The sequence below is a fragment of the Girardinichthys multiradiatus genome, chromosome 5 (genome assembly GCF_021462225.1).
Source record: "Girardinichthys multiradiatus isolate DD_20200921_A chromosome 5, DD_fGirMul_XY1, whole genome shotgun sequence".
Taxonomy (NCBI): domain Eukaryota; kingdom Metazoa; phylum Chordata; class Actinopteri; order Cyprinodontiformes; family Goodeidae; genus Girardinichthys; species Girardinichthys multiradiatus.
In genome coordinates, this window is record NC_061798.1 from 27982620 (window position 1) to 27999249 (window position 16630).

Genomic DNA, 16630 nt, shown 5'->3' on the forward strand with positions numbered 1-16630 from the left:
ATTTTTTAAAGTTAAACAGCTAGAGGCAAAGGCATTTGTTCTACAGATTAGGTGGACTACCACACAACTATGCATACAAAGCTATAAAATTATGGAAATACAAAGGATGCAGCATTCTGTGCTGTAAAAGTCAGAACTTGGTTTGACAACACAATTTTTCTGAGGGACAGATATAAAGCAGGGCAGCAGTCTTGGGTGAAACATGTCAGACAAAGTCAAGGCCCCTTCTTCTGTTTAGAGAAGCTAAAGTTGAAGGAGTAGCATTACATCTATCACTGCATGACAGCATGACTTAACTTTTACTGCACAAAGCTGCAGAGCGTCGCTCATCCTGCAACGTGATTGCTTTATCTCACTGTCACCCCCCTTGTCAGCCAGAATTAAGGTTTATATAAATCAATCTGTGTGGGTGTGTGCCTGAAGAGATTCCCATTTAGCCAAGGTGCACCATTTACGCATGCACCATTGTTACACAGAGACTGAAATTAGCAGAATTAAAGCCACTGGAATGTGGAAGTGGGGAAGAATGGTTTGCTATCTTCAAAATTAACCTAAAATATAAACCAAAAAAATCCTAAAAAACATCATAATTTTGTTTTTTAACCAAAAATGTTGCACTCATCATTCCCTATTGTCTTCAGTGATACATTTTGTGTGGTGGGCTAGTGGTTAGAGATCAGTGCATTTGCCTCCTGGTGAGGCCACAAGTAGCCTGGTTCAAATCCCACAGCCTGCCACTGACCCTTAGCCCCTGAATGTTCTTCGGATGCTGCAGAATGGCAGCCCACTGCTCCCTAAGGGATGGGTTAAATGCAGAGGATAATTTCTCCGTCAGTCATTTTCTACCGCTTCTTCCATAGTGGGTCACGGGGAAGCTGGTGCCTATCTCCAGCAGTCTATGGGGGGGAGGTAGGGTACACCCTGTATAGGTCTGCTACCAACTGTGCCACCGTGCAGCCATTGTGAGATCAATAAAGTCTAAATTATTATTATTAGGATATCCTTAAACTGGTCTCTTACAGTTGACACGAGTCTGTCCTAGTTGACAACAAACACCCCATTCTAAGTTTGTATTGTTTACTAACTTTTATGTTTTTATTAGGCCTAAAGAATTAAGGCCAGAGTAAAAATTTCAAAAATATTTTTTAACATGACATAAATCGCGACTAATTGAAATGAAAAACTAACAAATCTGTTAGGAGTAAAAAAAATTAAACAAATCTTCCACAATGTAACACATGCAGATTAAATTTTAGCATTTAGTCTGTTTTGGCAGGAATCTATAAGCATAAGGTATAATAAAAAGGTATAATTCTTGACTTTGGCTAGGTCACACCAAAACTTTCCTTTTTTAACACTTTAAGGTTTTGGGCCAAAACTGAATGGTATTTGGGATTGTTCATAACTTTATCCACCATGACACAAACCCAAGTTCTATCTAAAAACAAACCCCAGATTATAATGCTTTCTTCACTAGGCTTCAGTGCAGATGTGGTGTTCTTTTGGTTATGCATAGTGTTGGTTTTGGACCAAACGTTGCTTCGAAGTTGTTGTTTAGTTCCTTTAAACTGTAACAAATTTTCCCATAGGGTTTTATGAGAAGCACTAGGGATCCAAGGCTTTTTCTGTGATACATGAAACGTAGGGTGTATGCGGAGGCTTGCAGCTAGACGGAGACGAACCGCTGAGGGACTGATCACTGTCTCAATTTCATAAGGTCCGATTAAACGAGGCGAAAGTTTTCGGGACATAGACTTCAATGGTACGTCACGTGCTGATAACCAAACCTTTTGGCCGGGCTGATATTCCGGGGCAGGTCAGCGTCGTCAATCAGCGAACCGTTTGTTCTGCGGTTTGTTGGAGGGTTTGGATGGTGGAGTTCTATATGGTTCCGCAGCGACGGATGTGTTGGTGGACCGAAGGAACCGTGATGTCTGTCTCATCGGCAGAAAAAGGTGGCTGGTAATCTAGGGATGCTTCGAAAGGGGAATGTCCTGTAGCAGAGGAAACATGAGAGTTCAGAGCATATTCAACCCATGGCAGGTATGAGCACCAGTCTGTTGGATTAGTAGAAGTGAGACAGCGTAGAGTGGATTCAAGTTGTTGATTGAGTCTCTCTGTTTGTCCGTTGGATTGAGGGTGATAGCCTGAGGTTAGTGAAACTCTAGCTCCAAAAGTTAAACAAAACTGCTTCCAGACCTGAGAGATGAATTGCGGACCTTGGTCAGACAGGATGTCATGTGGTATGCCATGTAAACGAAAAACATGTTTGGTGAGAAGTTTGCCAGTTTGCAGAGCTGACGGAATTTCCTGAGTGGAATGAGATGGCATGTTTTAAAGAATCGGTCAACAATTGTGAGGATAGTGGTCATACCTGAAGATGAGGGTAAACCAGTAACAAAGTCCAAAGCAATATGCGACCAGGGACGACCAGGGATACTGAGTGGTTGGAGGGGACCTGCGGTGGGTTGATTGCTGGTTTTGTTTCTGGCACATGTGGAACAAGCCTGAACAAAGTCTTTAACCTCCTTGTGGACTGAAGGCCACCAAAACCTTCTCTGTATGAGAGCTATTGTCCTGCTCACTCCGGGATCAGCAGAGAACTTAGCTGTGTGCAACCAATCAATGAGTCTATGACGAACCTGAAGTGGGACGTAGGTACGATTGGGTGGTCCTGTGCCAGGGTCGGGTTCTTGTTGTGCTCTGAGGATTACGTCTTCCATCTCCCACCTGAGCTCCCCGACCGTCCAATTGGGCGGTAGAATGGGAGCTGGCTCCTTTATAGAATCATCTACTGCAAACTGTCTGGAGAGTGCATCAGGTTTAGTGTTCTTAGTTCCAGGTTTGAAAGAAATACAAAGATCAAAACGTGAAAAGAACAAAGACCACTGGAACTGACGTGGGTTCAATCTTATAACAGACTGTATGTAAGCAAGTTCTTATGGTCCGTCCAGACTTGAACTGGATGTTCCGCACCCTCAAGCCTGTGGCGCCATTCCTCAAGAGCTAACTTAATAGCTAGTAGTTCTCTATCCCCGACATCATAGTTTCTCTCTGCATTGTTCAATCTGCGTGAAAAGAAAGCACAAGGATGTAGTCTCCCATCCTCAGAGTTCTGCGATAAAACTGCTCCAACCCCAATATCAGAGGCATCAACCTCTAAAATAAACTGTTTCGAAGAGTCAGGGTGAATTAAGATGGGAGCTTGAGAGAACTTCCTCTTTAGTGCCTGGAATGCTTCTTCAGCCTCGAGTGGCCATGAAAATGAAACCTTTGAAGAGGTTAAGGCAGTAAGTGGTGCAGCTGTCTGACTGTAATTTCTTATGAAGCGTCTGTAAAAGTTTGCAAATCCGAGGAATCTCTGTAATGCTTTGCGGGTGTCTGGTACAGGCCACTCCAGGACTGCCTTAATCTTCTCGGGGTCAGATCGTATCTGTCCACCCTCGAGAATGTATCCTAAAAAGGTGACTGAGGTTTGGTGAAACTCACACTTTTCACTCTTTACAAAGAGACGGTTTTCCAGAAGACGTTGAAGTACTTGGCGAACATCACGACTATGCTCCTCAATGTTCTTAGAATGGATCAGAATGTCGTATAGATACACAAAAACGTAAAAAAAATCTCTAAGCTTGTCATTAACAAGGACCTGAATGACAGCAGGAGCATTGCATAGACCAAAAGGCATGACCAGGTATTCAAAGTGACCGAGTGGAGTCTTGAAGGCCGTCTTCCACTCATCCCCCTGGCAAATCCTAATAAGATGGTAAGCATTTCTCAGATCTAGTTTAGTAAATACTGTGGCACCATGAACCAGTTCAAAAGCTGAGGAAAGTAGTGGAAGAGGATACTTGTTTTTGACAGTGATTTGATTAAGACCCCTATAGTCAATACAGAGTCTCAGTGACCCATCCTTCTTCCCTACAAAACAAAATCCAGCCCCAAGAGGTGAAGAAGATGATCAGATTATACCTGCAGATAAGGATTCACTAATATAATTCTCCATAGATTTCTGTTCGGGATGAGAGATATTGTATAGTCTGCTAAATGGTATGGGGGCACCAGGGAGAATGTTGATAGCGCAGTCATAAGGCCTATGGGGTGGTAAGGACAAAGCCTTGTTCTTATTAAAAACTCCCTTGAGGTCATGATATTCTGGGGGTACATGTGATAGATCAATGTCCTCATTCCCCTCACTACTCTGTTCAGAAAGGCTCGGAGAATGCTGACTGAAGGCAAGATGAGTGGCACTAATGGACCAAGATTCAACACGACCTTTCGACCAATCAAGATGAGGATTATGTTTTTGTAACCATGGGTAATCTAAGACCAAAGAGCCCTGTGATACTGCAAATACAAAGAAAGATATCTTCTCTCTATGATTTCCTGATAGTAAAAGGTCAATGGGTTTGTTCTGTGTAATTCGCTGTAAGGCCTGTCCATCAAGGGTTAACACAGATCGAGGGGAAGCAAGAGGTTCAACCTCAATTCTGGCTTGGCTTACTAATCCTGAATCAATCAAATTCTGTTCACTTTCGGAATCGATTAAGCGAACATAGTCAACGTCTGTTGATTAACTGTGATAGTGGCTGGCAAGCTGAGTCTAGGGGCTTCACTATTTAATGAATGGTCCGCCAACCCCCCTTCCTGGTTAGCGGACCCTGTCTTTTGGCTGCCCGGGACAAACAGGACAGTCAGCTACAAAATGGTCAGGAGAACCACAGTAAAAGCACTGCTTGGCTTGTCTGCGTCTCTGTCTCTCTTCTGGAGTTAACCGGGTGCGTCCTATCAACATAGGTTCTGACCCAGTAGCTAAGGGCTGAGTGGGTTTAGCAATGGGTGAAAAGTTAATCTGTGATCTAATACTATATCTTTCTGTTCTGGTTCTCCTTCTCTCCCTTATTCTGTTATCCACTCTTGTGGCCAAAGAAATTACTCCATTCAATGTGGTAGGTTCATCAACCAGAGCCAACTCGTCTTTTAGATCCTCGTCTAAGGCATGAAAAAATGCAGGAAATTGTAACATCATCATGCAGGAAGGAACTTGGAGAGCGGTTGAAAACTAGGGCACATTGGAGTGAAAACCCTCTACAATTACCCACCTTTCCAGAAAATTTATCAGGGTTAGGGGAAATGATGTCACAAGAGTGAGGCGGCTGTGGACTGGGTACTAAGGATCTGCTGTAGCATGGAGGGGATCTGCACTAACTGCTGGTTAGTTTGACGCTGCTGCTCTATAAGAAAATAGAGAGATGAATCATGAGAATGAAGCTGATTTGCGTGTTCTGAAAGAGTTCTTCGGAGTGTTTCTGCAGGGTCTTGTTGGCCACAATGTTCTGTCATTTTCGGTAAAAATCTGACCCACATACAGATAACACTCAGAAGAGAAGATTTTACGGATTTTATTGTCAGCAAAGTAATCTGGGATGAGGAGTGGAAACACCAACTGTACGGGAAGGAAGAAGAATGAACCGGTGATCAAACGAATGATATGAAGTAAATGATTGCTTAGATCTGAGAAATGGCTTACTAAATTGTTGTAGCTTGAACCACCAGGGGTAGAGAGATTCAGAGTCTTAACTTGCGAAGGAAGATTGTTCAGTTGTCTTCTTTGTTGTGATCTTGGTGCCAGCCAAATGGAGCTCAGGTGCCGATGTTTGAGATGGAGGAAGGGACAGGGTATGCTGATGCCTGGGTCCTGGAGTTGGAGGAAACGGGAAGCCGCCAGCTTGGTCCGTGTCCGAAAGGAACAGACGGTAGTGAGAGAAATCCACAGGAAGATAGATCCTTAACTCAGTAGTTGATAATCCAGATGCTTAGAGAAACTCTGGAACGAAGTCAGAACTCAGCAAGGTAAACAAAGCCTCAGGTAGAAACCTGCAAAGGAACAAAATACAAAGTTACTTGAAGTTCAAAAACGAAGCAAAAGATCCGTAGAGGCTGAGTTTGTTACCACTAAGGCAAACACTCTGGCATTGAAGTGCTGGCAGCCTCCCTCTTAAGTACTCCTCCAAGCAATCAACAGATAGGAGACACCTGTCATCCAGTGCACCTGAGAGCTCTAGCACCAACTATGAAACACTGAATGGTTATGTAGACAAGTACACCAAACACACACACACACACACACACATACACACTTACAGACTCTGACAGAAACCAGAGCATCACTACACAAACCGTCAATCTGTCATCAAAAGGGATTGGGCAGTTTCCTAAATATTCCACTTTGTTGTTCAGGTTCTTTATCTTTATGTTTGGTTTGCTGTGTGTGTGTGTTTGTGTGTTCCTATTTTGGCATCACAGTGAGAACCAATTTTTTGATATCACCATCAAATTGAGGACCATTTGTACCAAAGTGAGGACATTTTGCTGGTCCTCATGACCTATTTTGCTAACGGTTAGGTTTAGGATTAAGGTGTGAATTGAGTTTAGGTTCAGGTTATGGTTATGCATGCACTGGTAATGGTTAGGTTTAGGGTTATTGTCAGGGTTAGGGCATAGAAAGGGTTGAAAATGACTGAAAATCAATGGAAGTCAATGGGAGTCAACACATGGTCCTCACTACATATAGCAAAACAAGAGAGTGTGTGTGTGTGTGTTTGTGTAGTGAGTGGCACAGATTTAATAAAAGAAAACTACAGTATTCCCAGTTCTATTTTTGACATACATTTCAAATGTCAGTAGGACCGACTAGTCAATCAAAGTGTTTTATTTATGACTCATTTTTCCATGCTTTTGCTGTCTAAACAGACATCAGCATTAAATTAATGACCCCCTCTTTGCTTGTCAGAAGAACACATTTAAGATGTGTCTCCTCCTCTGTGTCTTCTTTCTTTTTTTCTGCTACAGCTTTGATATCAGCAGGCTGCTGCACCAACAACTGCAGAAATGTCAAGCTATGGGACAGGTAAACCTCTCTGCACCTTGTTATGCTTTTTCTCTATAAACCTCCTTTGTGTTAATTAAAGACGTTGAAAGAATAGAAACAGCAAGTGAAGGGCATTGTCAGTTTTTACCACAAGGGTCCATAATCTTGTAATTAGCTCCCATTATTCGGCTTCAGCATTCAGTGTGCCCCTCTAACCTGCTGTCTTGAAACCTATTCATATTTTTGTTAGGTTGGAGGGATTTACATTAGCAGGCTTTACATGAAGTAATAAAAAAAAACTCTTGGTGAGAGAGGCATGAAATATGCCAGTATTTGCACATAATTCTCATAAGAATAATTGAGAAATAAACAAACTTAGTCTGGTCCCGATTAAATGCAGTGTCATCCTAAGTGTTTCTCCACTGCATGTGTTCCTGTGCTGGCTCAGATGGAATCAGTGGGTTTAGATTAAGACTAAAGAGTGAGAGGTGACTCTATCCTGGCTCCATGTGCCATTCTACATCTTCAATCAGGCCTCAGTAGGAGGCCGATATGGCTCTGTTAATTTTTAATGACTGCGAGACATGGCGTGCCTGCCAATAGTGAGCATTGGGCATTCCTTGCTACTCCTGTTGCAAAATGCATAAACAGAACAACATACCATCACTGTGTAAGAATAACCTTTCCTTTCTTCCTGCATCCTGCAAAAATATCAGATGAAGAAAAGAAGAAAAGGTACATTGTGTCTGCAGATGCAGGCTCAGAAAAAAGTAAGAAGAATGTGTTAACACTGCAGACTAAAGTCTGGCCTTGGTCCACCCTGGCTCTCTGCTGCACTAGAGAACAGATGCAAGAAGCCAAAAAATGATTTGTCAGGATCACAAAAAGGCTGTAAAGCTGAGAATCTTAGTTTTTATATTAATACTAGCACTACTTCTGATACAATTTCATTAATTTAGAACATCTGTACTTGTAGTGCTGCAACCAGATGTATTGTAAGGGTCCTGAAACACTGGGGCCTTAACCCAATTAGTTAATATATTAATTAACATAAATATAAATATCACAGGCCTCAGCTACCTTGTCCTTAATTTCTTCAGTTATATTACAGTATGTATAAGGTGTGAAGTAATCAAATCTAAGTGAATTTTCTTTGCTCTTGGTAAAATTGATTCTAAAAACAAATTAATTTATTTTATTTATGTTTAGCCTCTAAATATGTTTTATCAATGAAGATTGCTGCCCTATCAGCTAAACGTCTGCTTCTACAAGTTGTGTAGTTCTGATTACACTTCTTTGGAGAAGTTGGAAACCAACCCTAACCCCTATCATTCATCCACTTACTTTTTTCTTCCTCTTACTTGTTCATACACCTAGGAAATGCAAAATTTACATACAATTGAATTTGATGCTAGCAAATTCAATTTACATACAATTGAATTTGATGCTGGGCTGCACGGTGGCGCAGTTGGTAGCACTGTTGCCTTGCAGCAAGAAGGTCCTGGGTTCGATTCCCAGCCTGGGGTCTTTCTGCATGGAGTTTGCATGTTCTCCCCGTGCATGCGTGGGTTCTCACCGGGTACTCTGGCTTCCTCCCACAGTCCAAAGACATGCCTGTTAGGTTAATTGGTCACTCTAAATTGACCTTAGGTGTGTGCATGGTTGTTTGTGTGTTGCCCTGTGATGGACTGGCGATCTGTCCAGGGTGTACCCTGCCTCTCGCCCATAGACTGCTGGAGATAGGCACCAGCTCCCCCGTGACCCACTATGGAATAAGTGGTAGAAAATGACTGACTGAATTTGATGCTTGCAACAGATTCTAAAAAAGCCAGGATAGGTTGTTTACCACTGAGTTACATCACCTTTCCTTTTAACAAAACTCAATAAGCATTTGAGAACTGAGGACACTAACTGTTGAAGCTTTCTAGGTTGAATTTGTTCCTATTCTTGCTTAATGTACAACTTCAGTTGCTCAACAGTCCAGGGTCTCCATTGTCAAATGTTGCGCTTCATAATGCACCACACATACAGGGATTGGACAATGAAACTGAAACACCTGTCATTTTAGTGTGGGAGGTTTCATGGCTAAATTGGACCATCCTGGTAGCCAGTCTTCATTGATTGCACATTGCACCAATAAGAGCAGAGTGTGAAGGTTCAATTAGCAGGGTAAGAGAACAGTTTTGCTCAAAATATTGAAATGCACACAACATTATGGGTGACATACCAGAATTCAAAAGAGGACAAATTGTTGGTGCACGTCTTGCTGGCGCATCTGTGACCAAGACAGCAAGTCTATGTGATGCATCAAGAGCCATGGTATCCAGGGTAATGTCAGCATACCACCAAGAAGGACGAACCACATCCAACAGGATTAACTGTGGACGCAAGAGGAAGCTGTCTGAAAGGGATGTTCAGGTGCTAACCCGGATTGTATCCAAAAAATATAAAACCACGGCTGCCCAAATCACGTCAGAATTAAATGTGCACCTCAACCCTCCTGTTTCCACCAGAACTGTCCGTCGGGAGCTCCACAGGGTCAATATACATGGCCGAGCTGCTATAGCCAAACCTTTGGTCACTCATGCCAATGCCAAATGTCGGTTTCAATGGTGTAAGGAGCACAAATCTTGGGCTGCGGACAATGTGAAACATGTATTGTTCTCTGATGAGTCCACCTTTACTGTTTTCCCCACATCCGGGAGAGTTACGGTGTGGAGAAGCCCCAAAGAAGCGTGCCACCCAGACTGTTGCATGCCCAGAGTGAAGCATGGGGGTGGATCAGTGATGGTTTGGGCTGCCATATCATGGCATTCCCTTGGCCCCATACTTGTGCTAGATGGGCGCGTCACTGCCAAGGACTACCAAACCATTCTTGAGGACCATGTGCATTCAATGGTTCAAACATTGTATCCTGAAGGCGGTGCCATGTATCAGGATGACAATGCACCAATACACACAGCAAGAGTGGTGAAAGATTGGTTTGATGAACATGAAAGTGAAGTTGAACATCTCCCATGGCCTGCACAGTCACCAGATCTAAATATTATTGAGCCACTTTGGGGTGTTTTGGAGGAGTGAGTCAGGAAACGTTTTCCTCCACCAGGATCACGTAGTGACCTGGCCACTATCCTGCAAGAAGAATGGCTTAAAATCCCTCTGACCATTGTGCAGGACTTGTATATGTCATTTCCAAGACGGATTGACGCTGTACTGGCCGCAAAAGGAGGCCCTACACCATACTAATTAATTATTGTGGTCTAAAACCAGGTGTTTCAGTTTCATTTTCCAACCCCTGTAATATAACTGAAGAAATTAAGGACAAGGTAGTTGAGGCCTTAATCCTGTTAACTGTGGACGCAAGAGGAAGCTGTCTGAAAGGGATGTTTGGGTGCTAACCCGGATTGTATCCAAAAAACATAAAACCACGGAGGCCCTACACCACAGTAATAAATTATTGTGGTCTAAAACCAGGTGTTTCAGTTTCATTGTCCAACCCCTGTAGGTAGACATGTCTGGACTGCAGCCAGGCCAGTCTAGTACTCGCACTCTTTTACAATGAAGCCACGCTGTTGTAACATATGCAAAATGTGGCTTGGCATTGTCTTGCTGAAATAAGCAGGGATGTCCCTGAAGAAGATATTGCTTTAATGGCAGCATATGTTGCTCCGAAACGTTTCTGGGTGGTGTTGATAGATGGTTTTCACTTTGCATGGTAGAGTTTTAACTTGCACTTGTAGATGTAGCGACAAACTGTGTTAACTGTCAGTGGTTTTCTGAAGTGTTCTTGAGCCCAAGTGGTAATACCTGTTACAGAATCATGTCAGTTTTTAATGCAGTGCCTCCTGTGACATCGAAGGTCACGGCCATTTAATGTTGGCTTTTGGCATTGCCACTTACGTGCAGAGATTTCTCCAGATTCTCTGAATGTTTTTTGATAATATGGACTGTAAATGATGAAATCTATACATTCCTTGCAGTTTTACATTGAGATATGTTGTTCTTTAACTGTTGGACTATTTGTTCATGCAATTGTTCACAAAATGGTGTCTCTTGCCCTATCTATAACAACCAGAGAACCCAAATTCAGCCAAACACAAAGTGATAAGTTAAAAGGTTTATTCAGAAACTCAAGATCAGAGAGCAGGAGAACAGCAGTCAGCTTCCAGGAACCACTGAGAACAGAGAGACTAGTTAGTGGCTGAATAAAACTCAGGATTTCCAAGGAGTTAGATAAAGTCACTAACCTTCTCAGTCTGGGGATGAGGCACAGAATCCCGAGGAGGAAGTGATCCAGACAGTTAATGAGGAAGCGTCCAACAGACTGAAGTCAGATTGCTGACTGATCCAAATCCTCCGAGGAATCAGCTGAAGCTGTGACAGGAACACGGAGAGCTGTGATTGTCCTCTTGACAATAATTCCAGGCGGACTAGAGAGCCAGGCTCGCTCAGGCTGAATAAACCAGTGGTTAGGCTGAGGTGTAAATCCAGGGACAGAAACAGGGTCGAATTCCAGGGCTAGCGGTGTCAGACACGGGGCAGGCAGAGGCAGAAAACCAGAGGCAGAAAACAGAGTCAAAATCCAATCCGTCAGACAAGGGGCAGGCAAGAAGGCAAAATCCGTGAGGCAAGGCAAGGTCAGAGAACAAGATCAGTCAGGAAGGAACGCTGGATAACCACTCACAGATGTTTTCAAAAATCTGGCACCGTCTGCCTGTCAGATGGCTGTATATAAGTGCAGCTCCACAGGTGTGTGGCATGATGGTGATTGCGCAGCAACGCAGCAGCAGACAGGTGAAGCAGATGAGTAGATTGCATGAGTGAGAGCAGAGCAGGCAGACGGGCCAGAATCATAACACTATCCTTGTTTGTGAGCGACAGAACCTTTCGGGGATTTCCTTTTATAGTCAATCATGACACTCACCTGTTTCCAATTAACCTATTCACCTGTGAAATGTTCCAAAAAAGTGTTGTTTTTTTTTTAGCATTCCTCAACTTTCCGAGTCTTTTGTTGCCCCTTTCCCAGCTTTTTTAAAATGTATTGCAAGCATCAAATTCAAAATGAGTAAATATAAAAAAATAATAATAAGGTTTATCAGTTTGAACATTAAATGTCTTGTCTTTGTAGTTTTTTAACTGCATAAAGGTTGAACCGGATTTGCAAATCATTCTGTTTGTACTTACATTTACACAACGTCCTAACTTCATTTGAAGTGGGGTTGTATGTAGAAACATGTTTCCCTATTGAACATTAAGAAAACAAAAATTATTTATTTCCAATCCCTCACCAAAACATGCTCAACAATCAAAATAGTTATTTTCAAAATAGTACATTGCCAGAAGTATTTTTTGGTGAAATAATGATGAAATAATAAATATTAAAGACATTTAGCATGGTTTCTCTGGGAGAGCCATTTGTTTGACATGGAGATGATTAAAAGTTGTTTTTTCATGTATAGCTTCAGTTTAAATTTTTGGAAGGACAATGAATTTCAATTGTGTCTTAAGAAAAAACATCATGGTGTGTTCTCCATCCTTGAAGAATCCACACTGGGTCTAAAACCCAACTCAATGAGAAATTTTAGCATCACATACTGATCACTTCACTATATCTGGGCTTGCAGTTAAAAAGACTCCAGTTCAATGACACTAACTTCTATCTGCGCTTCGAAATGGTAGGAAAAGTCCCCTAACATTGGAACTGTACAGTTATCTTGTGTGAGATAGCTTTGTTTGGGTGATGTCACGCACATAGGCATTGCACTTTATTGAACTTTCAAGAGGTGGGCACAATGCACCTGAACAGAACCCAAAAGGTCCCATCAGGACCTCCCAAAAGGACCTTTTGGAGGTGAGCAAGTAGAGGGCTGATCCCTGTGCTGACCTTTCAAGGTGATCTGCTGATTTCTAACAAGAGCACTGGCCTGTATACTGCATGTGCACAATTTTACAAATCTGGTGTTCAGGTAGTTTTAGCTTTATGTGTAAGTACACTTTCAGTAAAACTCTAGTGCACAACTCTATTGAATAAGCTCCAGATGGGGTGAGTTGGTATAAATACTAAAGGAGAAGATTGTGATGAATTATTAGGTTAATTAGAGGACTCCGAGCCAACTGAGTCGGGTTTTGATGATGAGCGTTTGAAGCAAACATTTATGGTAAAACTACCCAGGAAGAACGTTTCCTAGTAAGGCTGTCCTTTTGTCCTTTTTTTGTCTGTGGCAGCATTAATGATGTCTTAATTACAAATGACTAGCTCAGTTTTATGCTGTGATAGCTTTTTATACCATAACAAGTCAAATGTCGCTGGTGATTATGGTCTGTTAGTGAATTAGGGTAGAATAACATATGATTAACACTTCATTTTAATGCACCCATTGAGCATTAGTGAGCAAATACACAAGCAGCCCATAACTAATGACTTGCAAGCATCAGTCAAATTACTAATTGCATTCTTCAGCAGTTCCATTTATGACCAATAGAGAATCCTCTATCACCCAAAAACTTCCCCAGCCTTGTTAGTAAAATACATAATACAGATGTTGTATTCAGGGCATCATAAATGTTATTTCTCTGATTACTTTGCAGCTGAGTGTGAAGAGTGAAACATAAGCGGAACTAAATTGAGATTTTCTGTGATGGCAAAAAATAGCTCAAGCTGTGTCAGACTGGATGAAGACCTTTTTCTGTAAAGATCAGACTTGCATGCATATGATTTGATTCAAACCATTCTATTGTTGCTCTGGCTAAATGTTTAAGGTTGTTCTCCTCCTGGCAGGTGAATCTCAGTCTCAAGTCTTTTCCAGTTTCAAGCAAGTTTTTAAAATAATTGTCCTTTATTTACCATCCATCTTCCCGTTAACTCTGACCAACCTCTCTGTCTCTACTGAAGACATGGGTTCTCTCAGCATGACGATGCCATCACCATGTTTCATTGTTTGAATGAAACACGATGATATGGGGAGTGACAAGTGTGATGTGCAGTGTTAGTTTTTCCACCTTGACATGTATTGCATTTTAGTCCAAAATTCGGCCTCATCTAATCTTTATCACTGATCTGTCTGGTGTGTTTCTTGGTCTTTGTGTTGCTGGTTGCTTTCAGACAAACCTCTAAAGCCTTCACTGGATTAAAAATAAGATTAAATTACACACAGGTAGATTTTAATGCGAAGGGAATTGGCACCACTGGGTTTTATTACGAGCTAACAGAGTTAAGGGGGCTGAACACAAAAAGGCATAACAAACTTTTAGATTTTCTCTTATTTTCACAACGATTTGCTTTGTTGTATTGGTCTGTCACATAAAATGCCAATAAAATGAATTAAAGTTTGTTGTTTTAACATACAAACATGCAAAAGGTTCAAGGGGTATGAATACTTTTGCGAAACACAGTGCCTCTGTCAGTTGTTATTGCTTGCTATTGAGTTTCTTAGATCAATTCAGAAACAGTCTTAGTGAAAAACTCTTTCTTCTTCTCTTTTCTTGTACAGCTTTGATGCCTCCTCTTGACAACTCGGGCACCCATGCCTCTGCAAAGAAAGAGGGGTGGTAGTGGGGCAGCCCTCCCGTGACTCTGGGCTTGACAGACTTCAGGGCCTCTGGAAGCCACCCTCCATGGCTCCGGACTGTTTGTAGTCCCAGACCTCTTCCATGTGCACAGCCCTTAAAACAGCCTGCCTCCATGTTTTCATTTCTACATATCAAGAGTTTGAGTGGATGTGGAATGGGAGGGTTTCTTCTGTTTTTGATGAGAATGCTAATGATTATTTGGAAGACCCATGAGGACTGCCATGGTTAAATGGATCAGAGTCGACATCTCTCAATGCCAGCTGCATTATCGCTAACTCCTGGAGAGAACACAGGGAGGGTGGATGGGGATCGGGGACTTTGCACTGTTTGTGCTGCTACCCTCTGTTTACAAATGTAGATTATGATTGGAGAAGCACACGAAACTTTCAATACATTGTTAAGTCACTTCTTTTCCCACACTGTTTGCTCTCTCCCTTACCCCCGCTCTCTCTGTCCTCCACCTAATCTTTAGCAATTTATTACCTTCAACATGTTTAACGAGACTGCTGTAATCTAATGTTCTAAATCTCAGTCTCCAAATCCAGACGATTACTAGGCCGTCATCAATACTCGTCAAAACATCACCACTCTGGCCATTTGAACTCAATGTAAAAACACATTTTTTTCTCAAAGATAATATGGCAAAGAAAAAAAAAAACAACTCTTCCTGTGTCTTAAACCAAGTTGGTCAACATTACTAGCTGCTGACAGATGTTCTAGTTCTACAAAATGCAATGATCAGGTGTAATTTTTCTTTTTTGTATTATCTTATGCTCCCTTAAAGCGCCTATATTGAAGCTGGGTAGAAGGTGATATGTTGTCTATATTGCTTTTTTTGTTTGTTTGTTTTTTACAAGGAAGTGACGTCCAAGTAAAAAGTAGATTATTGGATTAGTTTTCTATATATCTCTACATACAAATATAATATGATTATTATTTTTGACTTACTGGTATTAGAACTATTATATGAAAATGCATATGGTATATCAAATAATAAACAGAAGTGTTTATCTAAAAGTGCATTGTGTGTTTGTGTTTTATTTCTGTGTGCTAAAATGTTTCTAGTATTTTAATATCGTAGTAAGGCTGTTTTTTAAGTGATAGATTGGACTAATATTGGCTCACTATGGCAACATTAAACACTGTTGTCTTTTAAAGTGGACAGTAATCTGACACAATTTTAGGACAAACCTTGACACTCTTAGTGAAAAAAAGATGCCAACTCCCCCCTCTGGGGTAGGATCCAGGTGTCTCCTGCATGTTTGGGCCTCAAGGTCAGACTGTTACATATGTATGTTGTACACTAGAGATTCACCAAGAAAAAAGCTGGTGACTGAAATCGACTCTGACCGATAAATCGTCGGTCGGGAACTCAAAAATCTGATCGTTTTCTGATCTATGACTTAACCATACGTAAATGCTAACAACACTTGTGTGTTGTGTGTAAGTTGCTTGATTTCTATTTAAAGAAGCAACAAATAAGACAAATATGACCACATTTTCTAACTGATTCACAGCCGTTACCTTCTCAGGGTCAAATGACCACATCAAAACCACTGGACACCTCCTCACACACATACTTTATTTTCTGGCAAATGACAGAGAAATTAAGAAACAGAAAATTGTCATGTTGAGGTTTGTTAAGGTCCCAAGTGGACTGAATGCGGGAAAGCTGATTTCTCTAATGATGAACAACAAAGAGTTACAGAGAGAACAATGTGCTGGATGACAGCCAGTCTAACAGAAGATTCCAGCAATAAACAATGAAAAACCATGGGGTTAAATACTGAGGCAAGAGTGCAAAATGACAAAGGAACTGGAAGAGCTAATCAGAGGAAATGTGGAACAGCTGAGGCACAATGAAGGCAGGGAAGAGTTAGGGAGTCTAATTAACACCAAGGAAGCTGAAATAAGAGCCCAAAGCGACCCGCATGTGCAGATGAAGAATACAGACGTCACACAGCATCACTGTTTGTGAAAGTAATAGTGGATGTTGCCGTCTATGTTATTATGTTGGTAAGCAATGGGAGCCAACAGTATTATGACCAGATGATAACAAGACAAGAAAGATAATAAAAACAAGCTGACGCCGACACTTTGAAAACTATTGGATACATATACGATTTAGTACCACAAATGGAAGTGGCACAATTCGGACATTTTTGAAGGTCAAAATAGTGGAATTGGGCTGTT

At 41.6% G+C, this 16630-nt stretch overlaps 1 protein-coding gene across 4 annotated transcripts in view; it reads left to right on the forward strand.

Moving 5' to 3' along the window:
• ccdc85al (coiled-coil domain containing 85A, like) overlaps nucleotides 1-15454 on the forward strand; it is a 75493-nt gene extending 60039 nt beyond the window's left edge. For 2 of the 4 annotated variants that reach the window (XM_047364252.1, XM_047364251.1), the window contains exons 3-4: nucleotides 6850-6907; nucleotides 14359-15454. In XM_047364252.1, the coding sequence (XP_047220208.1) occupies nucleotides 6850-6907; nucleotides 14359-14364 (64 nt within the window). In that variant the 3' untranslated portion in view covers nucleotides 14365-15454. The remainder of the gene's footprint in view (nucleotides 1-6849; nucleotides 6908-14358) is intronic. The other 2 variants (XM_047364254.1, XM_047364253.1) reach the window with 1 other exon arrangement.
• Nucleotides 15455-16630: the final 1176 nt, after the last annotated feature.